Consider the following 22,068-nt stretch of genomic DNA (forward strand, 5'->3'; position numbering starts at 1 on the left):
GGATAGTTTTAACTATTATTTTGTTGAAAATTATCTTAGACAAACTCCCCGAGCCTCGAGCGTCGAGACCGTGCGCATTAATTGCAAGTAAAGGCGCAGAAATTCTGTTGGCCAGGGATCGTTTAATATTAAAGCATGCGATTAAAACGTGTTTGTGGCTGCTCGCGAGCAACGTTAGAGAAACAGCAACGCCCCCGTTCGAGCACGTACGTGCACTTTACCGACGGTACAACGTTGGCCCACATTTTTTCCTTTCCTACTTTGGAAGCATCGGGAACATCTATTTCCGCGTCTAGTCTGAAAAGCAGCTATGGCGGGCTAGTTCGTATAGAAGGCTGTCTATATATATGTGTGTACAGTACGAAATTGGTGCTAAAAGCGGGTCGTGAACATACGAACCTGGTGAAGGTCCACGTGATCTCCTCGTTTTCCGCTCCCCTCTCACCGAATTTCTCCCGTGAGTCATTATTAGAAATTCGAAGTATGCCCACCTGCTTTTGGTACTCGTGAGCTACCCTCGCGCTTGGACGAGCGCCCGACCGACCGTAATATCGCGATAATATCGTTTCGTAAAGAACAAAAAAAAAAAAATATACAGTGCGACCACGCGAAAAACATTCGCGTTTTTACGCGTCGATGATCGAGGTATATTGATGTATCAGTGTCATGGTTGAGATCGTGTACCGATCGACGACGTTAATCAACGACCGGTTAAATACTTTTTTTTTGCTGGAAATAGTACACGACTCCCGGACAAATCGATTCAGACAAGCGAGACTCGAAGTAACTTTCAATCGCTGTAATAATTACCTAAGCTACCCAAGACTATCTATAGAAGCGTTTTTAAAGGTCTAAAAAAAAAAATGAAGAATTCTCCTCTTAATTAGATGCACATACACGAACCTCCTACTCCTAATAACCATCTATACTAAGGCTGTCGTACGTGTAATGTCTACCTAAGTCTAATTTACGCAAGCGAGAAGTGTCTGCCGATGAATATTCAGGCTGAACTTTGCGGCCAGAGCAGAACCTACGGGTTGCAGCAAGACACGTTCATCGTCCATCACTTCGTTCGTTTGCGCAAGAAGTTGAACGAAGACGTGCAGCCAACCGCAAACGTACCGTCTCGGAATCAACGTCGACAGTTTAGTCGATGCTCTATAAACGACCAACGATCGCCATTTTTGTTCGTAAAATACGGGGTAATCCGTATAAAACGATTGGGTTATTCTTGAAACTTGGAAAGTTATTTTCTGACAGACACGCTTGATTTAAGTTCACTCTTTCGAGCAGAATCTCCAGCTTTTTTTAAAACGATTCTCAAAAATATAAGGAACGATACAATATTTCTCCTTGTACCACATTTTACGAAAAGTTAAAATGGCTAATACTTGAGAGAACGCTCCAATCAACTTCTTGTGCAGTTCTGTTTATGCAGATTATTTACACTTGCAGTTTCTTTCGTAGATATTATTTACACTGGAGCCATGAATATCGGTCTTCGCTAAGAACTCGAACCACAGGACATCGATGGCATTAAATTTACGAGTGGAGCACTTTTTTGTTGTCCTTTGGTTTGATTCTATAGATTTTGGTTGGCATCGGTGCATTACGCGACGAGGGAAACGCTTGGAAATGAAATATCCCGGGCGATCGATGTCCTTTGACGCGAGACTTGTCGTTTCGTCGAAGACTGTATTGCGACGTGCTGACGATAGATCAATACGATCCCGGGAGAAGCTACGCCGCTGCGATCATGTGTAATTCGCGGCACCGTGCACGCTTATGCTGCTACCGAGGCGCACAATTAATGAATAGAAGTAAAAAAAAAAAAAAAGAAATAGGCACGTATATAGAATTTCCAGCTCCAAGCGTTGCAGATACGGGCATACGATCTATAGAAGCGTTTCCAGGCGGCTGCGAGCTCTACACGAGACGTACAGTACTTGACGAAAAAGAAAACGGACGTACAGTTGTTTTCCACGTTTCTCGTATTGTTCCGACCACGACGATGACTCTGTTTAATTTTGTTCGTTGTTAACGGTACGCTCGAGTCTTTTCTGTCGAATATGGAGGTCAAAGATGGATTGCTTTACCGCGGAAAACGAACATTATGATCTCGCGATTGTTGCGAGCATTTTAGTCGAACGTGGATCGCCTTGCTTCACAAAATAAATTACTTGACGCTTTGTGGACGAAAATAATGAATTAAATTTTCCTCTGAAAATTGTCTAGACTCGATGCATCGCGTATTTAATTACGTTAAAGCGTACCTTTCGCTCGCGTACGTTGGATCAAGGTGAAATTGACTACATCCGACAAATTATGTAACAAGAATGTACAGTCTGTACGCTACTTCAATTTGTCAGGATCCGTTGGTCATCAGTCTACACGAAACCCACTGAATAAACCATTATATTCATATTCGATATCAGCAACAATGATACATTTATCCTTGATGCATCTATTGATTGCGTGAATTTTGTAACGCTGCTGTATTAATCATTTCGGTCGCTCTAGTACGTCCAAATTCTTTTGTCGAGTGCTGCGCGCCGGTGCAATTAGACGGAAGCCTATTAGAACCCTCGTGTATCGCAGGAAGCGCGGAAAATTAGTCCCGGGGAAAATAGCGAGCCGCAAATCTTATTTGTACGAATGGAATTTAATTTTGCTCCCTACGGAAAGAAACTAATCAAAATTTGGACACAAACTGTTATCGATATTTCGCAAAATTTATATTGAAATGTCACATCGTATAATATGATTCGACTTTACGTTAACTCCGTTCTTCAAACGTCAGTTGGATCGATATCGTATCGGAGCAAATGTTGGTCCAAGTATATTTTTAAAACAACAATAGAATATTTATCACAATGAAAACCTTCCTTCTGGACGTTTGAACGATGTTCCTGATTCCTGGGTACAGACTATTATCTCGATCGATTTACGGATCAACGATGTCTGACCATTACGCCCTCATACTACTTGCTCGCGTTTCCCTCAAAACAGGACCGACTACTTGATTTTCTCCCTGCAGTACATCGACGTTCCTTCGATAGGTGATCGATCGATTACTGAAATCTCATCGTGATGGTGATATTTACCTGACACAGTGCGCAAAAGCGTTTGAATCGAGCGCAACGCACACGTTACGTGCACGCGAATACGAGACTCGAGAATTTTCGCAAAGCGCACAGTCAGGACTCGCGTTTAATTTTTCTCGTAAGACGTCAAGACACTTGCGACAGCGTGTACGCGCCCAGCCGTGCACAACAAGCGCGTTTATATTGTATTTGATCATGTAGGTGAATGTGTGTCAACGTGTGACCACGATGTATCCTCGATAAAAAATTAATTTATCAACCATTTGGCCAGAAAGAAACGAACGTGGAAAGGTTCAGGTAAAATTTTATTAAATCTATCGTTTCCGTGGTGGTGGAACATCCTTCGATCTTCCAGATATTAATTGGTCAGCAAATATAATTTAAGATAAAAATTATAATTGTGCGAAAAAGATATTTCATTTGCCCTTAATTCTTACACTATTACTTAATTTATCCTGGGAAAATATAATTCATAATTTTTGTTTGTTCAAGACAGTATATACCGACCAGTATTTTAATTCGAATAGTTTCGAGATAATTTGTGAACATCTAATCAGGGTAGCACAGACTAACAGATCGTATAAAATGGCAAATATTAATTCAGTTAAGTCAACGATTTAATGAAACGAGTTTAAGTAAACTGAAATAAATTGAAGACGAATTTAGCATAGTATAAATGAGTGTTAAACGTAAACGTTTCGACCTCTTTTATAGAACTGGACTGAAGAGTACGTATAACTATGTAACGTTGAAAATGTAATATAAAATATATATAATTTGGAGTAAGAGAAAAAGGTCGTAGAACAGAAAGTTTCCTAAAAAAAGAGATATTAAAAATCCGCTCGCATAACGAGGCTCTTGACTGAGAAATTAAATTAAATAGTCCTCGTGGAACTGTATTAAGATATATAATTTAGACACTTTTACAAGGACAATTTAATTCAATTCACCACTCAAGAGTTTCCTTTTTTAGAATTATCTCTGCACTATGGTCCTGGTCTCTTACCTCAAATTGAATACTATTAATAAAAAGTATTTCTACAAAGATCAAATGATGTTCCACGCTTTTGCACGACACTGTACGTAAACAGAACGAATGGACGACGATCTCGCGATAAAGCAAACCGCGTTCGATGGCAAAGTATAGTCAATACCCGACACAGTATCGAAGAAGCAAGACACACTGAAAGTTAGCTGAAGATTGTCGAAATTAATCGGTCCAAAAAGAAAAAAAAAAAGAAAAAAGGAAAATGTAACGATCGTCCATACTGCGATTGACGACTTTTATTATTAGACACGTAAACAGTTGACATCACGGCGAGTTATTGACGTATAACGATAGGAATCGATGTACACCGTGGCGCTCGTGAGAATTAGGTGTCTCGTGTGGAAGTATAGTACGTGTACATATCATCGGGCAGCGAGTGACAAAGTATCCGGGCCGACTGATCGACCGAATGCAAATGAAAATCGTGACAGACTCGATACAAGAGGGTGTTCTATATGTGTGTATATATAGATCATTTTTTTTTTCAAATATGTGTTGTACTTTTTTTTTAAAAATCGTATGATATAAAGGTAGAGAAGTTGGATGATAGAGAGAGAGAGAGTGGTATTACTTAGCGTGACGTAACGTCTTACTTCTTTTTTCTTTTTCTTCCGTCCAAAACCTCCCTGAAATTGGAGAAATGGAGAAACAGTCGTTACACACAGAAACAACACAGAATAGAAGGGGCAAAAGGGGGTACGGGGGTTGGGGTTATATAGAATTAGCGAACGTGTGAGTAACAAGGTTTCGCTAATGTGCAGTCACGGAAACAGTAAATAGGTGATACGTATGTAATACAGGGGGGGGGGGGGGCAAAAGGGATCGATTCGAGTAAAGCTACAGAGATAGATGCTAGAAAAGATAGAGAAACAGGAGGCGTGAGGAGAGACATCATAGTACGGGTACGAAACAGAAATACCTATATATATATATACGGTCTATCTATGTATGTATATAACGTTATATATGTTTATATCTGGGTATATACGACACGGAAGATACCGAAGCGAGAGGATTGCGGGATCTGGCAAGCTGGTGAGAAAAGGAGGAATTATATCGAAGCGTATCAATTGATACCATCTCGACTCTCTCTTTCCCTCTCTAATCTAACTCTAACCGGCTCTGTATTGCGGAGACAGTGAAAAGAGATTCTGTTAATTAATATCGAACCCGAAACTCGGATGCGAAATACGATTCGAAACATCGACGGTGATTCTTCGTTACAAAATGATAAAAAAACTGATCGTGAAACGTATACTCTGAGTCTCTTTCCTCGAGATTCATTCGTTGGCACCAAGAATATGTGGAATATTCTTTATTTATCACGAAATGGTAAAAAAAAACTGGTTATTAGAAATATTTACTGAATTTTTATTCTTGAGGATGATTCAAAGTATTTCGAAAGAAATTGTGTATCAGTTGTGGGTGAGATTATTATCGATGAAATTTAAAAAGAGCACGTCGATCGCAACCCTCGCCTCTTTGTGAACTTTATTTTATCCCATTAATGTTATATAATGCCGTTGGTTTGTCCAATAATGACGTTGAATAAATAAAATAAATCGACCATTTTCGTGGTACTTGTTTATCCGTAAGAGTTTACCCCCATTGACGCGGATAATCAAAGCCTTACAGTATTTTGTTACGAGGAATCACCTTACGCTTCTGTGAACTGCGAATTCGTCGCGGCTTTTATACTTCGATCGCTAGCTAAATTGCAAAAATACCGTTTAACCCTTAATAAATTATCCTTAAATGTCTCTCCGATTATATAGTTTCGTCTGGATGTTTCTACAAAATATAATTTCCTTTTTAATAACTGTATAATAAAAACGAAGAAGAGAAAAGAACGAACGAAACGTGATAAGAAAGGTCTGACTCTAAGTGAAAACAGTCGGTGTATAGTCAGACACCAATGTAACTGAAACTGTTAAGTTGATACGCATACGTTGTCACGAATAAATCGTTGCACGCTAATTTTATCAGTTATCTATTACTCGAATAAATATTCAGTCGTCCCTGTTCCGTGACATGCTACGTAATTAACAATCATTTCGAGCCTCAATGAGTGGAAAACAAATTCATATTAATATCGTTAAATACTTTTGGCGAGAGAATTAATGAAGTGCCCTATATTCAAAAAAAGATCCCGTGCTAATAAATAATTAATTCCACGTCGTTTATTCATTACGATTATGAATATTTATCATATTGGTTCATTAAAGTCACCCTGTTCATCCGGACGAAACGCACAAGCGGAAAGAGGCTCCAAAAATTTCATTTCACGTGTCGATATTCTACTGTACCACTACCAGCCATATGGACTACAATAATATTCTAGTTTCTGACGTTAAATAAATAAAATAGACGTATTATCAGAATCGTTATTTCAACAAAAGGTATTCCAAAACCCAGAGAACAGACAAATTCAAACGAGTCCCAAATCACGACTTTTATAAATTATCGAATAGAAAATTGTGCTTCCAAGATATCCTTATTTTAATTAACGTTAAAGTTTCGTTAACCCGGACTCTCGATTTGTTTTATTAAAAGATTCAATGAATAATACGAAGATTAATAACCGCGAAGATAGTTTCACCGATGAGGAGTGACGTTTCTCTGCAACTATCTTTTTTATAAACCATCAGAAGTACCTAAAAAATGGCGACCAACGCTAGACTACATCCTATGTATGGCCGGTAGTGTGTTTATGTATTTACATGGCTACGTACGTGTATAGGGATGTCAACTATACAGCGAAGAACCTAGAGGGAGAGAGAGAACTACGGACACAGCGATATTTATGTACGTACAGAAACAGGCACAGATAGTGACACTGCAGACATCGAGCTCGTACGCGAACATATCTTTGGTAACACAAAAACAATACATTATTCGACGACAGTCGTGTTGTATGTGTAAATGTATATATATGTATATATATTCATATATATATATATATTGGGGGAAAGATAGAGACATATATATATATGTATATATGTATATATGTATATAGATACATGTAGATAGATAGATAGGTAGATATAGATAGATAGATATATAGTCGTCAATAGGATAGACATGTATATTTCACTACGTTTAGCAATAAACCAAGCAAACAATCAACGCGACGGGTAGCGACAATCGGTTGTTTACAAGAAGGGGTATAGGTAGAAACACCGCAGCTTGAAGTATAATCGTATATGATTGTGAACATGAAGAAACAGATCTCGCAAAACGGCACTGCAGCTACGCAAAAAAAAAAAATATACGATTACGGGGTACCAAAAAAAAAAAAAGATAGTAAACGTCCATCGAGCGTCACGGACAACACCGTGAATAAATAAATATATATATACATTTATATATATATATATATATGTATATATATAAATACTTAAGACCGATCAATCCATCCCATAATTTATATTTTTTTTTAAAAAATGAAAAATCCCGAAACCGATCGTTCGATTCGACGAACGTGCTTCATCGTTCATCGTTCCGGAGGAAACATTAATCGGTACTTAAGTATAAGTGACAATCAGTGAAACACTTTGTAAACGCACTTTAAATAGCGATGCTTGTACGTTCGAAGACTCGCTAATATATAGATGTCTGCAAAAGTAGAACAACCTGTACATCGATGCAAATGTGTAAGCACGTTACGTATATAAATATAACAATCGTCGGTGTCTTCTTGGAACTTCTCGGACTGAAAACGCGTCCGACCGATCGATTCGTCGGGAAAAAGGTACTCTAACTGCGCCTCAAAATCGGTAACAAATCGAAGAGATATTTTCATTTATGTTACAGTGTCAATGGTCGCGTTCCTCTTGGTAAATGTACGTACGTGGATATACGTATAGGGACATATGGTTGTATGGGAGATTGAGTGGATGCCAAAAACGAGTGTTGCGAATAATCGACGAAATCGGTTTCTGTACCTTTGGATGGACGAAACTGTTAGAAAAAAACTCGTCCTACAAGCTCTGCAAATATTCGATGATATGAAAAAGATCGCCTTGGATTGTGACCACGCAATCGGTGACCTGATATTCTCGAAACTTCAGTGGTGCAACTGAAAGTCGCAGTTCGAGGAAACATCCCTTACGACTGGAGGATAAAAAATGGAGACTCTTTATTTTGATAAATTATTAACTTATGGAGATAGAGAATATCGAGACTCGTAAATGTTCAAAATTGCTTCTGTCAACGCTGCGACACAGATTACAGTAAGAAATGTTTCCAATAACGATTTGCCCCTTTCAGTTGCATCTTATGGAGAAACTTTCTTGGATATTGGGAATCACATTCGAGACGTTTAAATTGAAAGAAACAAGGAATACGCGGGGCGTAGAAATAGTCTCAGAACTCTTTCGTCGATTAAACGAGTACGAAACGAAAAAGAACAACGAAAAGATATCGTTTGGTCAATTGAAATTAAAAATAAAATTAATCCTAGCAGCGGGCCAGCAACGATTCGTCGAATCGGCGCTGGCTTGTATTCTATTATGTAGCTTCGAAGGAAATACGCCCGCATTCCTACCTCGCTTTCCGCTCTCTTCTTCTCGAGCTCCTTCTGCTTGGCATGTTCTTTGGCAATGCGAGCCTCGATCGCTGCCAGGGACTCCCGCGTGAACGGACGGAACAAACTTCTTTCTTCCTCTTCTGCAGGGGCTAAATTTTCGGACATTGTCTAAGCTGCACACAGCTGAGCCACCTTCCTAAACATCCAAAGTACCATTCTTCAATATCACACGATTATTCACGTCTAAAGCCTACTAGCTTCAATCATTTGCAACCAACCCCTCCACTCCTCTTTGCAAATTTGCATTTTGATTACTACCCAAAATTCACATCTCCAAATGGAGATAAATAGTTATAATTTTTTTCCAAAACTGCACATTCTAGGCATGGAAAGTGCCATTCTTCAAATTAACAGAATGGTAAAGACTGCTTTAAATTTACTATGACTTGTATTTAATAAAATACCAATAATCTGTCTTTGTCGCGCGTGACATCGTCCGAGGATTGGAATCAACCACGCTCCAAAGTGTGCACAATAAACCTATCTAAAACTTGGAAAGTATTACGTGCCACGTAAGAGTACTTTAAGTCGGTAAAACCATAAAACTTTACCCCAGGTAGTCGGGTCTCGAAGAAAGAAATTATATCGTCGGTTAGTTTTGAAAAAGAGCAATTGAGAATGAATGGAACGACACAGGAAACTTTAGAAAATTGGTCGGCGAATTGCGATTGGACGTATTGTGCGGAAAAAGAGACTTCGAGCGATATTATTGTTCGTTTTCCGTGCCTCGGTATCTCACAATACTTCGTTCCTCGAAGCATCAAATTCTGGAAATCAATTTAAGCGGGGCTAAATTTTTTGTTTCCAAAGGATTCGGAATACTTTAATTGTACCGTTCTTAGGGGAGTCTTGCATTAATTCGTACGACATCCAAAGTTCGTTTCGAGCGGGGAAAATCCTCCGTAAATAGACATAATAATGTCTAGTTCCTGAGGGCACTCGAAAGCGAAACTAGAAACTGCATTAAGTATGCATGAGGTTTATCGAACAATCAACTTTCGGGCTGATTCAATGTCCCCTCGTGTTTTACAAATCCGTTCCCCGCGAATCCATTAGATAAAAATGGCCTACTCTCTAAAAACAAAAAAAAATATGTTGAAAATTATGAATTTACAAAAATTGTAAACTTCAACGTCCTATAATTCTCGAACAAATTGCAACTCAAGGAAATGATGACTTAAACATGCTTTAATATTATGTGGACCACGTGATCTGTAAATTTGAGCAAGATCCCTCGCATGGATCACGAGATACGATCGATTTATCGTGGGACAACACATTAAAGAATACTCGAAGGACACTAATTGCGATTGAGGATCCTATATATCTCGAATGAATTGAAATCCAAAGAAACGACGACTTAAGCCCCTCTTAGTATTTCATGGACCACATAATCTGTAGATTTGAGCAAAATACCTTGCATGGATCACGAGATACGATCGATTTATCGTGGGACAACACATTAAAGAATACTCGAAGGACACTAATTGCGATTGAGGATCCTATATATCTCGAATGAATTGAAGGAAACAATGATTTAGGCTCCCCTTAGTACTTCATGGACCACATAATCTGTAAATTTGACCAAGATCCCTCCCATGGATCGCGAGATACAATCGATTTATCGCGGAACGGCACATCGTGTAATACTCGAAGGGCACTAATTGCGATCCTATACATCTCGAACAGATTGAGACTCAAGAAAACGATGACTTAAGGCTTCCTTAGTATTTCATGGACCACATAATCTGTAAATTTGAACAAGATCCCCCACATGGATCGCGAGATACGATCGATTTGTTGCGGAACGATACATCGGAGAGTACTCGAGGGTCGCTAATTACGACGGGGGAGGGTTGTACTCACTTTTGATCGGTGCTAACAGTTTCTGAAGTGTAATGTGCGCGAGTCCCACGATTGGGGGTGGTAATAGAGTGGCTGCTGCGGTGGCTGCGGCTGCGGCTGACGAGGACGAGACCGGTGCTGGGAACCGCGCGACTTGCCGGCTAGGGGCCGGTGCCTGGGCGTCGATTCGGGACGCGTCGTGCCGTCGATGCGATTTGACGACGCCGTTACGTACGATCGGACGGATAAATGCGCCTCGTGCAGCACGTCGACTGCCGATCTGCCGTAGCTATACCTTTCCCTCTTCTTGTAGATCGCCGTGACGCGCTCGTTCACGCAATGGCCTCCGCCGATACTCTCGATACCGATGCTGCCACTACCGCTACTTCTAACGTTGCTCCTCCTGTTTTTGATGCTAATGCTGCGGCTGCTGCTGCTACCTGAATCTCGTTCCGACGAAATGGCGACGAGAAATGACGAACGCGCTGCGGCAGTGCGTGCTATGTCGGGGACCGTCCAACGCGAACCAAGATTTTTCATGTCCGACCTACGGTAACGAGAGAACAACCGTTAATTCGATGAGAAATATCCTGGAACTTGACAGAAAATTTGTCAAATTTTTTGGTAAACACGAGCTTAGTTAATCGAAACGAGGCGCACGTTTTCTAAATACGCAGAACACTTTGACTCTTTTTCCAATTGCACCGACAAAACGAATAAAGGAAAGGCTTGTCCGAATAAGTATGTGGCACGACGCTGGATTAAAGGTTTCAAAGCCCCACCGAGGGATGTACTCTTTTCGTGCGCTATATAATATGTTTCTTTTGTTCTTTCGAGAGTTCGCGAAACCCTGGTTTGAAAAACAGTGCTATATATTATTTTCTGTCGTTTAATTTCCGTTCTCCATTACGTATTCTATATCGTGCGATACTGCAAACGTTATTTACTCAAGAATGCCTCCAGTAAAATAATGTTGCACAAGTTCGATCCACTCTTAGCTAAATAACGATTAAGGAGACAGAGAGTGATAAATAATGATTTTTGCGAATCAGGACGAGCAGTGTGGGCTCCAAAAAAGTTTGTAATCCCTGTTTCGGAGCGTCCTGTTTAACGAGGTCGTAAAACCAGTGGAGGGTGAAGATTGTAGCGCGCTCGAGTGTCGAGAGTCAAGAACCCAGGAACGATTCTGTATGCTTTTTGGATACTAAAGTGGGCGCCAAATATTTTCACTCCTCAAGGCCACTTCTGCGTCTATGAGCGACGATGCAAACCACCCTCCTCCTGGGTTTCTTCTGCACTGTCGCGTTTCATCTTGGGAAAAGGGTCGCTGTGTCGCTGTGTATTCTTCATTGGCTTTAGAACAAACAGTGGCAAACACTGGGATAGACCATCGTAATGGGATTTACCCAATGGCCTCGAGCGGCCAAAATATTTGGCGCACACTTTGGCGCATTAAGGGGGCCTGTGCACGCCGAGGAGCCATACGTTCCAAGCGTATGCGGCCATTTGTGCTGAGAAACACATTTGGCGGCTTCCACGCTCGAGGATATGGCTTTATACGTCGCTTATGTGCGTTTCGAGTACGTCACTCTATCCCTTCCACTCGTTATATATGCATTCACCCTTTGCAGACGCGTGGGGCCCCTCGAGAGCACCCGGGATCTCTTAAGAAGGCGGATCATCTTGCGAATATGAGACCTCGTTCGATGGATTACTTTAGAAGGGTCGTGGAAGCGTATTTATATTTCCAAGGAATGCTCCTAGTAACTGTAAATCTTTTTATTTACTATTTACAACAGCTGCCAGGTTGAGGAATATTCGATTGATATTATTAGGGTAGCATTGAAAAATATTATTAACGGAATACGTGACTGACAAAGTGTTATAGGATGCTTTAATACTCCACTCGGGTATTCAATGAAACGAACATTTATAAGTACTCTATTGTTCGATGTTGATTAAAAGGTGGAGATTCATATCTTCCACGGACACACGAGCACAAAAGAAGAAAGAATCGGTCGATCGGATTTGCTAAATCGTGATTTAAACCAGGGGCCTCTCGTTTGCTAGCAATTGTTCTAGAAATCGAGCTATCTAGGTCGACAACAGATTCTTCCTTCCGAAGTCTATCGTTCAAAAAATGGCCACCGCGTACAAGTACTCTCTATATATCCGTTAATTCTTCCAGAGGAATACTTTGGCAAAATATATGGAACATTATCAATTCATCGATTGTAATAAAACGAGTCGCACATTCGTAGTGGTCCTCGGGAAAATAGGTTTGAAGATTCTTTAAAATTGAATCGATCATTTTGGAACTGTATTTCTGTTTTGTATGTCTGATAAACCGTGTCACACAACGATTTAATAATACTTTGAGTATACTTACGTGTGAATGAAGCGACGGGTGCGATCAATCCGTTATCCGAAATAACATAGTCTGATTTTCGAGTCGATCGATACTTATCTGCAACAAGAACGAAATAATCTACATGAAGGAATTATTCACGATTTGCAATAGAAAAATGCTTCTCAAACTGTTTTAAACATACTCAAACATACTGTCTCAAATGCACCATCTATAGAAGAACTGAAGTATATATTTTAACAGGATTTAGCAATAAAGATACTCCTCATTGATCTCAAAAACAAGATGCTTATGAAGATTTAATGATCTACAGTAACAAGCATGGATAGAATATTCAGTTTAAATATAAATTGCAGCTTCATATATATTGAAAATAATACAATATACAAATTCTTCAGAAAGAATAGTGTTTAAAAAATATATATTTTTCTTATACAACGAGTTACGGGATTGTTCCTGAAGACTTTAAACGTGAAACATCGAAGCAGATTATTAAATCTTTCTGCCTGTTTCGCTCTCGAGACCAATAAGGCGTGTCTTTGATCTATTTTCAACTTAACCCAGTAAAACAACGCGACCAGGCTAAGTATAATAAATGAAATATTTTTCTGTAAATACTCGCATAATAACCATAAAACGGGGTTAGGTTCAGAAGCAGAACGTCGACCGTGCCTCGCCTCTTTACACTCTTCGTTTTCATCGTGCTAATGTTTACTTTGCATGTACGACGCCGTTGGTTTATCCAAGGGGGGACGTTTAACTTATTTATTTTATTTAAAGGCGCGAATTTCCGTGCAAACCGTTTCCCTTTCGATCCCTTTCGGTCTCGTTAACGTTCTTTGTGAAAAAGGGGAAGTCGAATTTCCGTTACCCCTCGAGTGTCGCGCAGAACAAACGATTTTTTTTCGTATAGAATCGTGTGTCTTTTGGCAGCGAGAACGGACCCTCGAGTTTCGTCGTTCGCGAGAGAGTGGCGGCGTGTTCACGCATATTCACGACAACAAAAATTCACACGGAGCACGCGATATATAGAAGGCAGCACGAAGAAGGGTGTCGGTGGTCTTTGACCGAGTTTCGCGCGGTCGATCATATTCCGCCGGAACTCGGTCACGCGCTTATGCATCGGTGTCGTCGTCGCGGCGCCAACGCCGAACGCGAGCCCATACGCAAAGTAGGAAAAGTAAGAGTGAAGGGTACCGATGCCACCAATTCAATGACACACTCATTAAACTAAAGACACCGACGGTTGACCATGTGCCACTAATTGACACCCTAGAAAGAAAACAGTTCTATAGAAATTGTCTGGAAACATTACCAGTTACCAATAGTTTTGCGCCATCCGTTGCAAACTCAACTTTCCATGATGCTAACCAGGGCAAAATCTATTTCAGATAGCATTGTTTCCAGAGACCAATAGGTATCCCTTTTACAAATTAATTACACATTCTTAATACGTATAGAATTCTCGCGTGTATATGATTAAGGATAACAACAAGGATTAGTTGAAATATTTGTTACACGCATTCGTCGCAAACTCAACTTTCTATGATGCTAACCAGGGCAAAATCTATTTCAGATAGCATTGTTTCCAGAGACCAATAGGTATCCCTTTTACAAATTAATTACACATTCTTAATACGTATAGAATTCTCGCCTGTGTATGATTATGGATGACGAAAAGTATTGGTTGAAATATTTGTTACACGATTCGTCGCAAACTGAACTTTCTATGATGCTAACCAGGGCAAAATCTATTTCAGATAGCATTGTTTCCAGAGTCCAATAGGTATCCCTTTTACAAATTAATTACACATTCTTAATACGTATAGAATTCTCGCGTGTATATGATTATGGATAACAACAAGGATTAGTTGAAATATTTGTTACACGCATTCGTCGCAAACTCAACTTTCTGTGATGCTAACCAGGGCAAAATCTATTTCAGATAGCATTGTTTCCAGAGACCAATAGGTATCCCTTTTACCAATTAATTACACGTTCTTAATACGTATAGAATTCTTGCCTGTGTGTAACTATGCATAATAAAAAGGATTGGTAGAAATATTTTTTACACAATTTAGTGTAAAGTACCTAATAATAAAAATATTTCTATAAAGTTATGGGTTTAAAATACCTAGGCACCTCCAAAAGATTCTACAGTTGACACGTGGTTCTAAGATGCGATTATTTCAGTAAGAATTTTAAAACAATATATAAATATTCTTACAAAATGAGTGACCTATAATATTTGTCAAAAGCATTGAAACTACGATTATGATTATTTACAAGCAAGTCATACGTAACGATACGACTGTCAGGTGTCTTAATAAGTATCGACCGTTTTACTTATGAGATTAGTGTAGCTAAATACTAACACGAGACGAAGAACCAGAGCATTTAGGGCGTTCCAAAAATTAAAATGGTAAAATTAAATTTGAAGTCGATCGTGGAATCTTGTCTGGAACGTCGTTTTATTGCTAAACGGAAACACGGAGACTCGAAAATGAGAAAAATACCGTGGTTGCAAAAAGCAGTTAACACTACACGATAAATTATTACGCTGCAAAGCTACGATAATACCGGGCCGGATATATGGGATGCATCTCTGGGCCTGTGCCAACGAATCGAACATTCAAATAATACAACCCTCCCAAAACAAAGCGTTATGAACAATGTCGGCTGCTTCGTGGCGCGGGAGTAACAAAACGCTACGCAACGATTTTCAAGCAAAATATATTCCTGGACAAATAAAACAATTTGTGGAAATTTCGGAAGTTCGACTTTGTTATTACATGCTACACAAAAATAAGAAAAGTCTGATTATTTGTGGTACAATCTCCTTCGTACGTTTACAGGAAGGAGATTGTACCATAGCTGATCAGACAGGATGGCCATTTTTCAACACGAGTGCTAACTTTTTGACCCCTAGTTCTTCGTCAACTTTCAACAGGTTATCGATTATTAGTAAAATACTTTCAGGTTAAAAATTAATCTAAAAATATGATTTTAATTATAAGTTTCGTTTTCCCCTATTTTAAAAAAATCCTGCAAAGGGGTATAGTGCTCCAAAGATTCGAGTGTTTTTCGTACTTTGAAGTCTTGGAAATAATGCGCGATCGTCCCCCATATTGAAATCCGTATTATTAAACAAGTTATAGCCCATTAGCATGAGCGTTGCACACGGTTCAATATTACATTAGGAAACTTTGAAAAACGACCCTAATTGCGTATTATAGAGTTCCTCGTTACCTAGCGTAAAATTTTTAATGAAAATATCCAATTTTACGAACGCTAGATATTATACAAAATGTAAATTGATATATTTCAAAACATAACTTTAATAATACTTGGAGAGGATGGAGGGAAATTCGAATTTAATTTAAATTCTATAGAAAAGGTTATGTAATATGTGTAACTATGTTGAAATCCACGTGGTGAATCCTCAGAATAATTGATTTTCTCTGTACTACTCTAAGTGGAACGATTACAATTAAATTCAACGTACATTTTCAGTAATTCTTTTTCACAAAAAACCTAAAACCTTTATCGATAGATGGTTTTCGCGCTCCGCGACCCAATACAGAAGGTACCCCGACCCACTTTTGGGTCGTGACCCATAGGTTGAGACCAGAGATGGGCAAAATTTTATTCGGCACAATAAACAACGAAGAAAATCAACTCACAACAATTTATTTACGTTTCCTCGATCAGGCAAGTATAATTTACCTAGAAAATAAAAAAAATTACAAAAAGATGATCATCTGGAGTTATTATTCCAATTTCGTTATTAGAAATGCTATAACTTTCAAAGGAGTTTAACATCTGGGCAATTTTCCTTGTTAAATTCCAAATTACAGTAGTAAATTATGTAGCTAATATTTTACGAAAGTAATTTCATCCAGAAATAGTAGCTCCAAGAAATTACAAACCCACAGATTTGTACTTTTAGTCTGATAAATCACTGTTTATGTTCGATTTTGTAACAATTTGGGATTGTTTGAGCACGGTTCGAGCACCGGGTATCTGAAATGGCGCATCCCCGGATAACCGGAAGTCCTCCGACGCACCGAATGCGCAACGGAATGTTGTAGAAACGTATAATTCAACGATATCGGGACGCAATGATGCTCAATTTAATTGCCTATTGCAGCTTTTATCCTGCGGATATACAGCTACAATAAAAACGGCACTCTGCCAACACGCAGGCTAGGGAGAAACGGGGTCAGGTATGTCTATGGTAAATTAGCCTTCATCGGGAAATCAACAAAAGCATTCGATGTTACAAGAGGCCTCTCGCTAAAAGGACTAAGGACTCGTTTTTTCGTGAACGATGTGGAATTTACAAGGGCGCTTTGCGATCGCTATTCGTCGAAACACAATCCGACTATGGTATCCTAATTAAATTTAAATTGTATTTAAATAAACTCGAACCTACGGACGCGTACGAACAACGTCGATTCTCCGTTGTGATTCTGACCTCTGTTAGGTTGAAAAACAGCTTCCTCGATACTTCATTAAAGTACTAATAAAATATATTTTTTTTTCAAGAAACGAATCGTCGCCCAGAAATTCAAAGCGAGCATCCGCGATTCGTTAGTGTTTAACCTGTAAATACGTGTCGTTGGAATTTAAAAAATACTGAAAGGATTTAATTGTAGAGGACACCGCGAGTGGTAGCCTCCAAAAAAAAAAAAAAAGATAGACGAGTCGGGCTTTGATGAAAACGATGTCAAGATCACCCCCAGCGACGAAAAGAAAAGATACTTAATCCTTACGAATGTGGCTATCGTCGGTGCTAGAATTATTTAAAACATAAAAAATGTAAGGGAACCGACAGTCCTGGTTGAACGGTTCGAATTTCGTCTAAAAATATGACGGCAAGTTTGCTCGATAAAACGGAAAACAGCGATAATTCTAGAGACAACTACGGACGGACATTTTCCGAACAAGCACGTAAACTTCCGAGCCAATCGCTTAATTATTTCTCGGAGTTTTTTTTATCGGCGCCAGGTCGAGTAAAGTGGTTCCAAGAAAAAGTCGACTTTAAAAGTTTTAAGTTGTATTCGTTGACCCGTATAGTGTACTCGAAAGGCTTTAACTGTTCGGGAAGTCTTTAAACGTTTAAAATTTTTGCGAATACAATTTTACGAGGAGATTTTTAAAAAAATGCAATTATCAAAGGGGTTGATTTCTCGGTTCGAACAAAGCAGAACTGTGCCTTAATGGCGACGGCGATTCGATAGCAGGGATGAATGTATACGAACGTGCGCCTGGTTGTTCATCGCAAAGCTATGTTATCGGACTTGTGCTACTTATTACGGGCCGTGCAAGGCACAGTTCCGTCGACTGTCGAGTTACGGAAATATCGCGAGAAGACGGTCCAAAGGTCTTTTTGAAAGCCCGAATCGCGGATCAATAAATAGTCCCGATGCATATAGTGGTCCCGCGGCACGTACGATATATTCCTAGAACAGGAATAGCTGATCGCGAGCTCCGATCGCGCTCGGAAATCAATTCCATGCGTCCCCTTCCGTGTCGCTCAAACGCGTAATGGAGTTGTTTTCAACTTATCGTTCGGTGGTAAAAGTAATCTCGAAAATTTGTTTCGCATAATACCGGGACGACCCAGAAACTGATTCGCCAGTAATAATTTTACCCGGAATGTGTTCCAGATTTTACACATTTGGCAGTGAAACCCGTGCACGCACTTTATTTATGGGAAAGGGGGTAAGAACGAAGAGATTTTTACATTTAATACTTCGTCGAGGATCCGGGAATGCGTTCGGTTCAGATTGTTCCAGATTCGAGGCTCGAACGGGGCAAACTTGGTAGTGAAACTCGTGGGTGCAGGGCCGTAACTGGAAGGGTCAGGAAGGGTCACGTGCTCCTGAGTACTTGCGTTGCGAGGGGAAATTTAATTAAGCCCTGTGAACCCATATCAGCAATAATAGTAATAACAGAGAATTTCTAAATCAGAATTTTTCCAAGGGTGCTTTGGAGATCCTAAAACTAGAGGGAAATTTAACTTTCCATGTATAGGAAAGTATGCATCTAGGAAACGAGTACACGTGTTTGTTTAAGGGAAGAAATTTTCATATTTAGTAGTCTATCAGCGATTAGGGGTGTACGTGTAACGATTCACTGTCCCACATTCGAGGATTAAAAGTCTGATGAGATCTAGTAGATTTACACGCACTTCGCTGAGGGGGGAAGAAAAGCGAACAAATTTTCATATTTAGTAGTTTATCGAGTTGGGGAGAGTGTTTCGGTTCACGGTTGTCCCACATTCGTGGCTTGAAAGTCTGATCAGATCCGGTAGATTTAACATTGAAGGTACAAGCGTATCTTCGAGGAAAGTATGCGAAAATAGTTCATATTTCGATGACTCGCGGCGTATCGTACGTCGACTTTTTGTTAAATTTACATTTTTACGTTACAAACACCTCTCGCCTGTTTCTTTACGCCGTGTAAATGTCACGCTTTCGTGTACTGAATAAATTTGGTATAATCAATATTTTTGTTTACCGCGTATCCCAGAATTCATTATTCTGTCTCCACAAACATTCGTGTTAAAAACCGTACAATATTCTGATATTACTCTGCCACAAATGTACATCCAGAAACCGTCTCTAAAACTTCTCCAATTCCAACGTATTCTCTTTCATTGCTCGTAGAGCAAACGGAAACGTACACATTATTGCTAAACAGATCAGATCTAACGACTCATGCACGCGTATCTTTGGGAGAAACTAGACGAAATTTCGAATGTAAGATGTTGGAAATCATAGTGACGTTTATATATAGTTTGATACGGCAATGTGTTTCGATTGTTGCTATTCTTCGAAACCGCAGATTCAATCTCTAACATTCAACACTCTCGACAACCATCGATTCCAAAATTACAATTCTTGAGGCACTACGAGCTCCAAAACTGCAAATTTTTAGTACAGTAATTTCAAAATTTACTAGATTATCGAAAATTTCGAGTGTAAGATGGAGATCGCAGTGGCGTTTGGTTTTTGGGGAAGATGTCGTAGAAACGTTCGCGGTTGATGGTTTGTGCGTTTGATAGGGCGGTGTGTTTCGATTGAGGGTGTCCCACATTCGAGGTTTAAGAGTCTGGTGGGATTAGGCTCGCGTGAAACGCGCTGCATTCGTGGTAGGACCGCCGCATTCTCGGTAATTGCGAGGCCGCCATCTTGATGGAGCGCAGAGCGCCCAGTGGCGCCGCCAGAAACCACCAGCGGCGGAAAACCGTTTTCACCGCGTCGCGGTGTGGCACAGCAGCGACCCGACGCCGACACCGCTGCCGACGTTGCGTGACGTCACGAACCAGGCCGGGTACGTTGCGGAAAAACGTTGTCATGACGACGACCGCTGACGCTACCGTCGCCGCACCGTCGTTACCACCACCATCCGCGATCCCCCGAGCTACATCCGCCAATGCCAAGGATCGAAAACGGCAAAAAACGATAGGGAGGAGAATTTTTACATCGCGAACGCGTTATTCCCATCCACTCCGGCCAACCCCCTGTTCCCGTGTATCGCCATCCGTCGCCGACGATGATCGCGAAGACGATCGCGAGAGCCACGGGAACTCGAATCCCATGTAGGTCATTCGATTTGGACTTCGGGGAGCAGGATTAACCGGTGTCAGACATTTTTGTTCCTACGTCTTCATTAGAATCGACGCCGTAATGGCGGCAATAACCGTAATGCAGTCGAGTTGGAATGTTTAAAATCGTCGAAAGAGTGATGATTGAAGGATTATATGTATCGGGGAACACCGTTCTCTTCCGATTCGTTAATTATTTAGTTGAAAAGTGCAATATTGGTGGATTGAGGCTGACCTGGCAGAAACTGACCTGATCTGGACTTATGGAACTATATTTTCATCGACTCTTACTTTGGCTTAAGCTAAAATTTCAACAGTGGGCTTACGTTATCAGCCGGCCATTTGGTAATGAATATAGGAAACGGAACGATTTGGGCAACTTTGAAGCCGGGGACGATAAAGTGCCACACTGGAACTATGGAAGCTAGTTAATATTTAATATAATTAATTTATACACTAGAAAGTTGGTTGTTCTCCCCAAATTTCAAACACCATTAAAGATCAAATAGACCACCTACATATTTTTTTTAATCCCTTTGAGATATATGAATTATCCAAAAATTTTTAACAATTGTTAATGCATAATAATAAAGTATCATCCTCTAAGTAGCCATTCCGTTTATGGTTGGACGAATTAACCCACTCGCGCGAGTGTTGTAGCCTCCAAGGTGAATTGCAAGTAGTGAGAGCAGAAAATAGTCAGACGCAGTGGAGGAAAGTAAGTTTGGTGCGCCTATGGAGACCCAGCTACGAGACTCGCCCGATGCATTAGACATTCTACCGACTAAGTATCATTAACTATCGAATATCGACATCATTACTTGTTGCGTTACACAAATTACTCTGATATTACGAAACTTGTGAAAAGTAAGAGAATCTAGGGAACATCCTCTGACGAAATTGTACGATGAAACGAGCTCGAAACGAATACGACCTGGTTTTCGATAATGAATTACTTTTTTTTAAATTGAATTAGTTGGAAATTATATCTCCTATTTTTCTGTTTAACACGCCATTCGTGTAACGAACTGCATAGTAGGCGTTGAGATAGTGCAGAGTATCGCACGACATTAATAAAAGTATTAAGCACACAATGCAAAATTGTTGTTCTCACGGCATCAGCTGCAATGACACGACCCACAAAAGACAAAGTATATCTGAAGCTAAAGTATAGTGCAGAACAGGGCCATGCGTTCTTGCGAGGACAATCGATCGATTGCCCGTTTGCCTGCCTGCCTAACGCCTGACTTCTCTTACGGTCTAACTTGACGTTGCGCTTCGGAAGACCACACATCGGATGTGATCTCGATCACCTTGTTCTTAATCAATCGATAGAGCCTTGAACCCTTCATTATTTTTCACACACTCTCCCCGTTGAAAGTCTAATCTTATTTTTTCCTACAGTCCATTCTTAACAAAGGTCTGGGATCTTCCATGAATTTCAACAAAATTGTACTTCTTTCTATCAAAGTCAAATAAAACTTAATTTTGTATTCTCGT

At 40.0% G+C, this 22,068-nt stretch overlaps 1 protein-coding gene across 42 annotated transcripts in view; it reads right to left on the minus strand.

Annotated features, from left to right (window-relative positions):
• The window catches only part of Para (sodium voltage-gated channel paralytic), a 65,135-nt gene that overhangs the window by 38,767 nt on the left and 4,300 nt on the right, over positions 1-22,068 (minus strand). For 18 of the 42 annotated variants that reach the window (XR_013079678.1, XM_076764953.1, XM_076764979.1 and 15 more), the window contains exons 2-6: positions 12,975-13,052; positions 10,607-11,132; positions 8,699-8,876; positions 6,966-7,019; positions 4,746-4,778 (exon numbers count right to left, since the gene is read on the minus strand). Coding sequence is in view for 41 of the 42 variants with exons in the window: in XM_076764953.1 (XP_076621068.1) it covers positions 4,746-4,778; positions 6,966-7,019; positions 8,699-8,845 (234 nt within the window). In the remaining variant the exon portion in view is untranslated. The remainder of the gene's footprint in view (positions 1-4,745; positions 4,779-6,965; positions 7,020-8,698; positions 8,877-10,606; positions 11,133-12,974; positions 13,053-22,068) is intronic. The other 24 variants (XM_076764976.1, XM_076764975.1, XM_076764974.1 and 21 more) reach the window with 2 other exon arrangements.

Source organism: Colletes latitarsis, chromosome 5, assembly GCF_051014445.1.
Source record: "Colletes latitarsis isolate SP2378_abdomen chromosome 5, iyColLati1, whole genome shotgun sequence".
NCBI classification, from domain to species: Eukaryota; Metazoa; Arthropoda; class Insecta; order Hymenoptera; family Colletidae; genus Colletes; species Colletes latitarsis.